The 12,500-nt window shown below is 42.0% G+C and overlaps 2 protein-coding genes across 2 annotated transcripts; both read left to right on the forward strand.

The window, feature by feature from the left end:
• Nucleotides 1–1,855: 1,855 nt before the first annotated feature.
• LOC128629371 (globoside alpha-1,3-N-acetylgalactosaminyltransferase 1) lies at nucleotides 1,856–7,548 on the forward strand. The gene is made up of 7 exons (XM_053677225.1): nucleotides 1,856–2,000; nucleotides 4,638–4,673; nucleotides 5,098–5,124; nucleotides 5,294–5,338; nucleotides 5,899–5,931; nucleotides 6,110–6,244; nucleotides 6,608–7,548. Exons 1-7 carry the CDS (start codon nucleotides 1,942–1,944, stop codon nucleotides 7,296–7,298), a joined length of 1,026 nt encoding a protein of 341 aa, XP_053533200.1. The 5' UTR covers nucleotides 1,856–1,941; the 3' UTR covers nucleotides 7,299–7,548.
• A 2,526-nt stretch (nucleotides 7,549–10,074) lies between these two features.
• On the forward strand, nucleotides 10,075–12,045 carry LOC128629372 (globoside alpha-1,3-N-acetylgalactosaminyltransferase 1; the record flags this gene model as incomplete). Its single annotated transcript, XM_053677226.1, has 4 exons — nucleotides 10,075–10,169; nucleotides 10,394–10,426; nucleotides 10,607–10,741; nucleotides 11,105–12,045. Coding segments are annotated over 4 exons (954 nt in total), but the record flags the coding sequence as incomplete, so codon positions are not given.
• Nucleotides 12,046–12,500: the final 455 nt, after the last annotated feature.

The raw sequence follows: 12,500 nt of genomic DNA on the forward strand, positions 1-12,500 counted from the left end.
GGTGTACCTGGTAACGTGCTCAGATCATGTGCCCACCAGCTTGCCCACATCTTTACCAGAATTTTCAATCTCTCCCTGGCCCAAGCAGTCATCCCGTCCTGCCTAAAATCAGCCACAATCATTCCAGTGCCAAAGAAGTCGCCCACCACTAGCCTGAATGATTATCGTCCTGTAGCCCTCACTCCAGTTATCATGAAGTGCTTTGAGAGATTGATTCTTCAGCACATCAAGGACTACCTCCCCCCAGATTTCGATCCTTTTCAATTTGCTTATCGTGCAAACAGATCCACAGAGGATGCTATCGCCGTAGCTGTCCACTACGTGTTGAGACATCTAGAGCAGCAACAGAGCTACGTACGGATGCTTTTTGTGGATTACAGTTCGGCTTTTAATACAATAATTCCAGACATTCTCGTCACCAAATTGGTCACCCTTGGCCTCCCCCGCCTCACGTGTGCCTGGATAAAGGACTTTCTCACCAACCGGTCCCAGACAGTGAGACTCGGACCCCACCTCTCCTCCACACGCACGTTGAGCACAGGTTCTCCACAGGGCTGTGTGTTGAGCCCCCTCCTGTACTGTCTCCACACATATGACTGTAGACCAGTCTACATCAATAATCTTATCATCAAGTTTGCTGACGACACCACAGTGGTCGGACTTATCTCAAAAGGAGAGGAGGCAGCCTACAGAGAGGAAGTCCTAAACTTGGCAGCCTGGTGTTCAAAGAACAATCTGACTCTAAACACCAAGAAAACCAAGGAACTTATTGTAGACTTCAGAAAACACAACACTGACTGGCCCCCCTCTTCATTAATGGTGAGTGTGTGGAGAAGGTCCACACCGTCCGGTTTCTTGGCATCCTTATCTCTGCAAACATCTCCTGGACGGACAACATCACAGCGGTTATCAAGAAGGCTCAAACGCGGCTACACTTCCTGAGGGTGCTCAGGAAGTACAATCTGGACTCCAATCTGCTGCTGATCTTCTACCGCTCGTCCGTCGAGAGCCTGCTGACATACTGTATCACGGTGTGGTACGGTAGCTGCACCGCAGCAGACAGGGAGAGGCTTCAGAGGGTAGTAAGAGCAGCACAGAAGATCATTGGCTGCCCTCTCCCCTCCCTGATGGATATTTACACTTCCCGTTGCCTCAGCAGAGGAAAAACTATCATTAAGGACAGTTCTCACCCTGGCTTTGATCTGTTCAATCTGTTGCCCTCAGGGAGACGTTACAGGTGCATCAAAACAAGGACTAGTAGATTTAAGAATAGTTTCTTCCCGAAAGCTATTACCATGATAAACAAACACATGTACTGAGTCCACAGCATATGTATATCGTGTCTCAAAACTGTGCATTTCATAGTACCTCCCCCATCCACCCCAATATCTATCTTGCATATATTGTATATCTTGTTTATTTATTTTGTTTATTTATCTTGTTTATTTATCTGTGTATTATCTGTTTATTCTTCTTGTGTATTGAATGTATATGTTTGCACAGAACAAAAAGGAGTGGCTCTTAATTTCATTGTACATATGTATAGTGACAATAAAAGGCATTCATTCATCATTCATTCAAAGAAGTCACCAAGAGTTACAGTTTGGTTTCTGGGTGTAATTTGCTTAGTGTTGAGATAAGAGATACAACGCCATGGGAGGTTGAGAACTCCAAATCAGAGGCTGTCTACAACAACACACATACACCCACATGCATACACACACGCGCACACACGCACACACGCACACACACACACACAGACACGTACACACACACACACACACACAAACGCGCACACACATGCACACACACACAGACACGTACACACACACACACACGCACACACACACACACGCACACACACACACACACACACTCACACAAGCGGAAGAAGTACTGAAGGACAGTCTTTGGTACGTGGAGGTCAGGAGAAACGTCAAAATGCGTTTTTTACAGAATTTATATCTGTTTTCCCTTATTATTGCCGGTTCACTCCTCGGGTATGTTATTATTATTTTTATTATTTTTATTATTACTATTATTATTTTTGTTGTTGTTGTTGTGTTGTTGTTACACTGAGCGCTGATATTTAAACTTTAGGCAGTTACTTTTTAAAGGTTTATTCCAGAGGACTACAACAGCGTGCCCTGCCTATTAAATAAGTATAATATAGTGCCATGTTTGTAACACACCAGTAGGGACTGTTTTCATGGATTTGTATTCAGTTTGTAGAATACAAGCCACAGTTCTCTCAGTTTATTTTTGTGATGTGTGTGACGCGATTTCCATTCGATCCATTTTTATCATTTTTTTGGTTTGTTTCTGATATCGTCGATGTTTACTACAAAAAATCTGCAGTTCTGTCACGAGTGGCTTCATTCTGATGATAAAACTGTTAGAACGTGATACAATAAAATGTTATTACATATGGAAAATAATATGTTGTGGGGGCAGCGGTCATCTTCTTACCTTCCCTCTGGCTGAGCGAGATCTGATGTTAGGCGAGGCTGTTTTTCTGTTTTTCATACCGCCAGTGTATTTTTGATGCTAAATACTCAGGTCTGCTTAGTTACCACCCATGTTAAATTGAATCCTGTCACAACTTTCAGTGTCCACTAATATTGGCACCCTTGGTTAATATGAGCTGTGGAAAAATTGTCTTCATTGTTTAACATTTTGATCTTTTGTTTAAAAAAAGACAAAATCACAAGATGGCCTAGCTGCACCAAACTTTCAATATTACTTTGTTATAAACTCTATGAACTAATATCAAATACTGATGCAACTATAACACTACCAATAATCAGAGGCGAAAATGATTTGTCTGTCTCCTCCAACCCTGAACTCTGGAAAGAAATCTGTAACAGTACTTTCTCTATGACTAGCAACTGAAATGTATAACTCATACAGTATATGATTATTCATAGGACCCACATCACCCCCAAAAAAAAGTTTAAAATGGGTTTAAGCGAAACAGACACCTGTTCACAATGCTCTTTGGGCAGCACGGACGATTACTTCCATGCCACATGGACCAGTTTACTCCTATTGGATAGTAGTGGCTGATAAACCTTCCACTATCATGGGCTGTAGGATCCCTCCATCACCATCACTTTGTTTACTCGGTAACGCCGTAGAAGTCGATAATCTTCCAACCAAATCTAAAAACCCACTCCTCATCTCTCTCCAAATATCGCCAAGAAAATAATTCGGTTAATCTGGAAATCAAAAATATCTATACATATCAATCAGCGGGTCAACCTTCTTACAGAATACATCACGTTAGAAAAAAATAACATTCACCCACAAGAAGAATATATTTACATTTAATGACATCTGGAACCCATTTTTAATTCATTTTAATCTAAATCAAACACCTGGAACCGGACCCACGCACTCTCCCAATCATATCTCCACAAACCTATAAGAAAGAAGGGGAAAGGATAAAAACATTTGAAAATATTGATACATTTGTGTTTTTATCCGTATATATGCATATACATGTCTATATTATATATTGTTCATATTATTATTAGTTCTAGCACTATTGTCATCATTACCATCTCTGTTATTATCATCATGATCATTAAGACTATTTCATTACCCTCAATATTATTATCGGTCACGTAAGGAGGTTGAGGACGGGTGCACATGCAGAAAGAGTTTTATTGAAGGAGATATAGGCAGACAAATCCAAATCATAAAACAATAACGTGGTCAAAAACGTGGCAGAGACCAAGGCAATAGTCAAATAACGAGGAAGAGAACCAGATCAAAACCATGAAACATAAAGCTAGGAATAAAGGCTTGGGACACCACTGTGACTATAGCAACTGAGCATAATAACTCGCAAAGCCATTGTGTTGAAACAGTCTCTATATCAGGGTGGGCAATCTTTTCCGGAAAGGGCCGGGTGGGTGCAGGTTTTCATTCCAATCAAGCAGATGCCACACCTGAATCTATTTAATGCCAATATTAACTGATTAAACAGGTGGAATCAGGTGTGCCTCCTGCTTGGTTGGAATGAAAACCTGCACCCACACCGGCCCTTTCCGGATAAGATTGCCCACCCCTGCTCTATATACTGTGGAGTGAGTGTGTGTGAGATTGGCAACAGGGGTGTGTGAACTCCGGAGAAGGTGAATGTGTGCGTGTGTAGGAAGTGTAGTCCTCTTCGGCCATGTTTGTCGTTCGTGGTGCATCCTGGGAAACGGAGTCACTGGTTTGCTGAGATCTGACATTATCACTGTTGCCAGCATTGTCATCACTGTCATTATTATCGCCAGAATTATGGAAATACCTTTAGATATAGTTATATTTTTAAATATGGCTTTTCTGATTACTATGACTGCATTATCATATCATAATTATATTTATAACCTATTAATACATACTAATAGATGTGATTAATATTAGACTCTGGAAACATATATCTATAAAACTACAAACTTTGCGTGTTATATACTGTAGGTTTGGTACTGGTAAAATAAATCAATAAATCTCATGGCTCTTATTATCTTATCTCATTCAATTGTTCGTTTTGACATTTTTGTGATAGATAACAACGAGAAACCTTTTTATTTAAAGAAATATTTTCTTGTGTGTGTGTGTGTGTGTGTGCGTGTTTTCTTCATCAGACTCATTTACTTCAGCTACACATCCTCCTGGTTCAGGTGAGAAATACACACTCACTCACACTCACCCACACAGGTGAGTGTGAGCAGCCGTGTGTGTGTGTGTGTGTGTGTGTGTGTGTGTGTGTGTGTGTGTGTGTGTGTGTGTAGCTTTAATTTCTTGAAATCAGCTGTTTCCAGGTCTGTACTCCTTAATTGTACTCTAAATGAGATATAATGCTTCTACCTTTTGAAACATGGCAACTGCAGTAAACTTTCACAAACGCATTAAGAGCACCTCCATGACCTTAATCTACTTTAAACCCATCTGTGTTTCGGCAATGCTGAACTGCCCCTACGTGTGAATGAGAGTACGGACGTTTATGCGTTCTGCCCTGTGACCTTGACCTGGATGAGGGTCAAGGTGTACGAATGAATTTATAATCAGTGTGTGATGACCCACGTGTGATGTTGTGTGTTGCAGAGGTGTGTGGGAGTGCAGACTGACTGTGTGAGTACCCAAACTCTTATAAACACGTTTACCTTTATCGTTATACGTCTATACGGTGCAGCCGCTCAGGTTTATATTCCCCGCGGTTATTAGTTTTACAATTTAACCGGTTTGTTACAGGATTTTCACACAGGAATGGGTAACAACTGTTGGTCTATTCATCTTTCAGGGAAGAAAAAAAACATGGTAATACAGACCTAATCTTTCCTACAGGGTGAGAACACACACACACACACACACACACACACACACACACACACACACACACACACATTCCTCTCATTCTGTCGAGCTGAACAGGTGCGTCTCCTCTTCTTTGACATGCTGGTTACTGTGATGCTGTGGTTGGTATGGCTTCTCTGGAATTACCTCGCTGATCTACTTCCTCCACCTTTGACTGAGAGCGATGTGTCTTTACGATTAAGATTGACGCTGGAGTTAATCCCACTTGCTGACGATCTCAAGATTTTCATGATTTTCCTCAGAGAGATTTTCCTTCACCACGGTCGCCTCAGGCTCGCTCATTAAGACTCGAAACTGCATCCAGATTTCAGTAAAGCTGCTTTATTGTTAAACGTGCTATAGAAATAAAATCGATTCGTTACGTAAGGAATAAAACACGAGTTACCACCCTGAAGTGGATCATTTTACAATAAACCTCATGTTTTATTCCTCTTATTCGACAATTCAACATTGCTGTGGTATAAAGGAATAATAATAATAATAATAATAATAATAATAATAATAGTATTTACTTCACTACTTTCCTACTAGGATTGCATGCGCTCAGCCCAGTGTGAGTAATAGGTGAGTAAACGTGTGCGCATAACAACAGAACAGACCTCAGCTTTTTTCCTTTAATTTGTCACCTGTCCGTACCTACCAATATACTGTAAATTAAGTGAAAGCTAAAGTGCGTGTGTGTGTGTGTGTGTGTGTGTGTGTGTGTGTGTGTGTGTGTGTGTGTGTGTGTGTGTGTTGTCAGTCGGCCGGATGTCTCCACAACGACTCCGTGGTTAGCTCCAATTGTGTGGGAGGGTACATATGATTTGACGGTGATTGACAACATCTACAAACAACAGAACATCACCGTGGCAGTCACCGTCTTCGCTCTGGGGAAGTAAGTCCTGACATTTGACATGCACAAAGCATTGTGGGTAATGGTGTGTGATAAAATGTTCAAAAATTTAAACACGTTTGCCAGCGAGGCTCTAACGGTGATGACACTAAACGGGCTCCTAAGTGGTGCGACAGAAAACTGTTTGCAAATATGCCACAGCTATCCATGTCCTGGTGCCAAGGGAGCAAAACTGGCCATGCTCTCTGGGTGGGAGGAGCATCGTGTCTCTACCCTGTCAATCACAGTAGCACTAATCAATCATGGCCTTCTGTCAGTATGCAGAAGAGGGCAAATAGCACTTTAGTTCCATCAAAAACCTCGGTAATGAATCCCTTTTATGACTAACTGAATATGTTCCTGCAGGTACGTACGCTTCCTGAAGGACTTCCTAGAATCTGCAGAGCAGCACTTCATGGTGGGCTACCGAGTGCATTATTACCTGTTTACAGATCGTCCGGACGAGGTTCCTGCAGTAACGCTGGGGGAAGGGCGTCAGTTGACTGTGATAAAAACAGAAACCTCGAACCGCTGGCAGGAAATCTCACTGCGCAGGATGGAGAGAATCGAGAAGCTCATCGAGAAGGAACTCACCGACGAGGCAGACTACATATTCAGTCTCGACGTCGACTCCAAATTCTACGCTCACTGGGGGGCGGAGTCTCTGGGCGACCTTGTCGGCGTGCTGCATGCCTGGTTTTTCGGAAAATCTCGGGAACAGTTCACGTACGAGCGGCGTCCTGAATCTCAGGCCTTCATACCGTTACAAGAAGGAGACTACTACTACGGAGGGGCCGTGATAGGAGGACGCCTCGACAAAGTGCACAAGCTGGTGAAGACGTGCCGCATGCAGCTGGATGTGGACCGAGCCAATCACATTGAAGCGGCATGGCAGGAGGAGTCTCACCTGAACAAGTACTTCCTGTACAATAAGCCCAGCAAGGTGCTCTCACCTGAATACCTGTGGGATGACAAGAAAGGGAAACCCAGCTACATGAAAGTGGTGCGTTTCTCTCAGGTGGTCAAGAAGTACGCTGATGTCCGACCCAACCCTTAAAGCACACTGTACTGTAATGGGTTTCTCAGGAAAGATAAATGAACTAACACCACTAACTCTATCACCATCATCTCGCAGGTTTCAACCACAGACTACACCAAGGTCTTCCATCAGGAAATGTTTGGTTACCCTACATTATAAGACATGTTGATGATTATATTAATAAATTGTGTTTTCCTGGATTTTTAGGTCCTAATTATGTTTGTAAGTTACACAAATGCAATAAAGACAATTCTTAAAGGAAATCTAACTCCATGTCTTCAAACTTCAGTACAGGAATCATGGTGCAGTAGTTGCTCTTCTTAAATATACATTCTCTTTTTTCTACCTCATTTGAATATGCTGAATAGGTCGAATCATTTTGAAACTGGAGAAGTCATTATAAGTCTCGTTTTCAGTTGAATTTGGGGAAACCACTCGAAGCATTCGTTGTGTCGAACTATTTCAGCTGCTTTGTTTGATCTGTTCATCGCAAACAGCTGAAAGTCTGTCAGTTTTGACAATAAACCTGATTTGCACTGGGGGTTGAATCATTTTGATTGCAACTGTATTTATTCATTTATTCATTCAGATTATTAAAAAATAATATGGGACCGAGTAAGCAACATTAGTAAAAAACAATGTGTTTCCCAAATCAGGAACACGTTATTTACAGTTGACAAAAGTAGCCATCTAATAATATCTAATATCAGATTTACTTGGGTTCTTGGGTTAAGTACATTCCAGAACGATCAGAAAGGTTCACTGGATTCACTATCAGGATCGTTGATGTGTGTGTGGAGCGGAGGCTAGTTCGTCCGGTCCGATCCCAGAGAAGCATACTACTGTCGCACAACGTGCTGAAAATGTTCATGCTGGTTCTGATAGGAAGGAGTCAGAACACACAGTGCATCACAGCTTGCTGTGTATGGAGCTGCGTAGCTGCCACATGCCCATGCTGACCCCCTGTGCAGTGGAAGAAAGTGGGCTGGTCTGATGAATCACGATTTCTTTTGCATCATGTTGGAGGTCGGGTGTGTGCGTGTGTGTGTGTCGGTTACCTGGAGAAGACATGGCACCAGGATGAACTATGGGAAGAAGGCGAGCCGGCGGAGACAGTGTGATGCTCTGGGTGATGTTCTGCTGGGAAATCTCGTGTCCTGGCCTTCATGTGGATGTTACCTCGACACATACCGCCTACTTAAACACCGTTCCAGACCGAGTACACCCCTTCATCATAACAGTATTCCCTAATGACAGTGGGATAATGCTCCCAGAGACACTCCAAAAATTGTTCAGGAACGGTTTGAGGAACATGACAAAGAGCTCAAGGTGTTGACTCAGCCTCCGAATTCCCCAGATCTCAATCCGATCCAGCGTCTGTGGGACGTCCTGGACAAACAAGTCCGATCCACAGAGGCCCGACCTCGCAACTTACAGAACTTAAAGTATCTGCTCCTAACGTCTTGGTGAAAGATTCCACAGCACACCTTCAGATATCATTCCATTTATGCAGTGGTCTGTTTTACCCACCATTTCACCCAAACAGTTTTATAAGTTTTACCCATCTTTGTACTGTCAGAAAGGTGAAGATACAAAGAAACGCTCTGTATTATTCTTATTAACAAGCACAATTAAACTTATCGTCACTCACCGACTTCACCATCAGGTCCATCCAAGTTCAATTCGATGTTCTATTGCGCCTTTTCACTCTTCCTTTCTTATTCTTAAGGCTGACGAGTGGTTTATTTATAAGGGGGTAATTTATACCCTTATACACCCCCCATGAATGTATGCAGTCAATTCCTTTGGTGCCTCGATCAGAGTAACCACACGATCTAGTTCATGACATTAACTGTGGATTAACTGTGACAAACAGAATCATCTTCAATTGTCCAAATACTTATTTGTCTACTTTTGACAAGGATCTTTTTTAAAACATGGGGTTTCCAAAACATCAAAATACTAAAAATAGTAACAAATAAAGACATTTTTTAAATCCTATTATTTTTACTGTAACAATTTGTAAACCCTAAAATGTATATCTTTCATTTTCAATGCCATTAAATCTTCCAAGCATAAATACTTTACAATAAATAAATAAAATAAAATAAAATAAACACTTGTATACCACTAATACCTTGTTCAAAAAAAGAGATTTGCTCGTTAAATAATATTATATTATTTACAATTACAATAGAAAGCTTGCTATGTAAACAACATTTATTCATTTTGCAATGTATTTTCAATACATAAGTTTTTAAAGTGTGTGTGTGTGTGTGTGTGTGTGTGTGTGTGTGTGTGTGTGTGTGTGTGTGTGTGTGTGTGTGAGTGTGTGTGTGTTTGTGTGTGTGTGTGTGTGTGTGTGTGTGTGTGTGTGTGTGTGTGTGTTTGTGTGTGAGTGTGTGAGTGTGTGTGTGTGTTCCTCTCTTTGTCAGTTTGTATATACACAAGCAATAAGTCTGTACCTGCTCATCTTTCAGGGAAGAAAAAAGCAAGGTAATACAGACCTAATCTTTCCTGCTGGGTGAGAACACACACACACACACACACACACACACACACACACACACACACACACACACACACACACACACACACACACACACACACTCCTCTCTCTCTGTGGAGCTGAACAGGTGCGTCTCCTCTTCTTTGACATGCTGGTTACTGTGATGCTGTGGTTGGTATGGCTTCTCTGGAATTACCTCGCTGATCTACTTCCTCCACCTTTGACTGAGAGCGATGTGTCTTTACGATTAAGATTGACGCTGGAGTTAATCCCACTTGCTGACGATCTCAAGATTTTCATGATTTTCCTCAGAGAGATTTTCCTTCACCACGGTCGCCTCAGGCTCGCTCATTAAGACTCGAAACTGCATCCAGATTTCAGTAAAGCTGCTTTATTGTTAAACATGTTATAGAAATAAAATCGATTCGTTACGTAAGGAATAAAACATGAGTTACCACCCTGAAGTGGATCATTTTACAATAAACCTCATGTTTTATTCCTCTTATTCGACAATTCAACATTGCTGTGGTATAAAGGAATAATAATAATAATAATAATAATAATAATAATAATAATAGTATTTACTTCACTACTTTCCTACTAGGATTGCATGCGCTCAGCCCAGTGTGAGTAATAGGTGAGTAAACGTGTGCGCATAACAACAGAACAGACCTCAGCTTTTTTCCTTTAATTTGTCACCTGTCCGTACCTACCAATATACTGTAAATTAAGTGAAAGCTAAAGTGTGTGTGTGTGTGTGTGTGTGTGTGTGTGTGTGTGTGTGTGTGTGTGTGTGTGTGTGTGTGTGTGTTGTCAGTCGGCCGGATGTCCCCACAACGACTCCGTGGTTAGCTCCAATTGTGTGGGAGGGTACATATGATTTGACGGTGATTGACAACATCTACAAACAACAGAACATCACCGTGGCAGTCACCGTCTTCGCTCTGGGGAAGTAAGTCCTGACATTTGACATGCACAAAGCATTGTGGGTAATGGTGTGTGATAAAATGTTCAAAAATTTAAACACGTTTGCCAGCGAGGCTCTAACAGTGATGACACTAAACGGGCTCCTAAGTGGTGCGACAGAAAACTGTTTGCAAATATGCCACAGCTATCCATGTCCTGGTGCCAAGGGAGCAAAACTGGCCATGCTCTCTGGGTGGGAGGAGCATCGTGTCTCTACCCTGTCAATCACAGTAGCACTAATCAATCATGGCCTTCTGTCAGTATGCAGAAGAGGGCAAATAGCACTTTAGTTCCATCAAAAACCTCGGTAATGAATCCCTTTTATGACTAACTGAATATGTTCCTGCAGGTACGTACGCTTCCTGAAGGACTTCCTAGAATCTGCAGAGCAGCACTTCATGGTGGGCTACCGAGTGCATTATTACCTGTTTACAGATCGTCCGGACGAGGTTCCTGCAGTAACGCTGGGGGAAGGGCGTCAGTTGACTGTGATAAAAACAGAAACCTCGAACCGCTGGCAGGAAATCTCACTGCGCAGGATGGAGAGAATCGAGAAGCTCATCGAGAAGGAACTCACCGACGAGGCAGACTACATATTCAGTCTCGACGTCGACTCCAAATTCTACGCTCACTGGGGGGCGGAGTCTCTGGGCGACCTTGTCGGCGTGCTGCATGCCTGGTTTTTCGGAAAATCTCGGGAACAGTTCACGTACGAGCGGCGTCCTGAATCTCAGGCCTTCATACCGTTACAAGAAGGAGACTACTACTACGGAGGGGCCGTGATAGGAGGACGCCTCGACAAAGTGCACAAGCTGGTGAAGACGTGCCGCATGCAGCTGGATGTGGACCGAGCCAATCACATTGAAGCGGCATGGCAGGAGGAGTCTCACCTGAACAAGTACTTCCTGTACAATAAGCCCAGCAAGGTGCTCTCACCTGAATACCTGTGGGATGACAAGAAAGGGAAACCCAGCTACATGAAAGTGGTGCGTTTCTCTCAGGTGGTCAAGAAGTACGCTGATGTCCGACCCAACCCTTAAAGCACACTGTACTGTAATGGGTTTCTCAGGAAAGATAAATGAACTAACACCACTAACTCTATCACCATCATCTCGCAGGTTTCAACCACAGACTACACCAAGGTCTTCCATCAGGAAATGTTTGGTTACCCTACATTATAAGACATGTTGATGATTATATTAATAAATTGTGTTTTCCTGGATTTTTAGGTCCTAATTATGTTTGTAAGTTACACAAATGCAATAAAGACAATTCTTAAAGGAAATCTAACTCCATGTCTTCAAACTTCAGTACAGGAATCATGGTGCAGTAGTTGCTCTTCTTAAATATACATTCTCTTTTATCTACCTCATTTGAATATGCTGAATAGGTCGAATCATTTTGAAACTGGAGAAGTCATTATAAGTCTCGTTTTCAGTTGAATTTGGGGAAACCACTCGAAGCATTCGTTGTGTCGAACTATTTCAGCTGCTTTGTTTGATCTGTTCATCGCAAACAGCTGAAAGTCTGTCAGTTTTGACAATAAACCTGATTTGCACTGGGGGTTGAATCATTTTGATTGCAACTGTATTTATTCATTTATTCATTCAGATTATTAAAAAATAATATGGGACCGAGTAAGCAACATTAGTAAAAAACAATGTGTTTCCCAAATCAGGAACACGTTATTTACAGTTGACAAAAGTAGCCATCTAATAATATCTAATATCAGATTTACTTGGGTT

The sequence above is a fragment of the Ictalurus punctatus genome, chromosome 28, assembly GCF_001660625.3.
Source record: "Ictalurus punctatus breed USDA103 chromosome 28, Coco_2.0, whole genome shotgun sequence".
Taxonomy (NCBI): domain Eukaryota; kingdom Metazoa; phylum Chordata; class Actinopteri; order Siluriformes; family Ictaluridae; genus Ictalurus; species Ictalurus punctatus.

Bases quoted from the DNA above. Each gene is read 5' to 3' on its own strand.
- LOC128629371 (XM_053677225.1), top strand. From the start codon at position 1,942: ATGCGTTTTTTACAGAATTTATATCTGTTTTCCCTTATTATTGCCGGT. The intron at 2,001-4,637 runs GTATGTTATTAT...TTTCTTCATCAG, and splicing joins ATTGCCGGTTCACTCCTCGG to ACTCATTTACTTCAGCTACA. The intron at 5,339-5,898 runs GTGAGAACACAC...CTTTCCTACTAG, and splicing joins GACCTAATCTTTCCTACAGG to GATTGCATGCGCTCAGCCCA.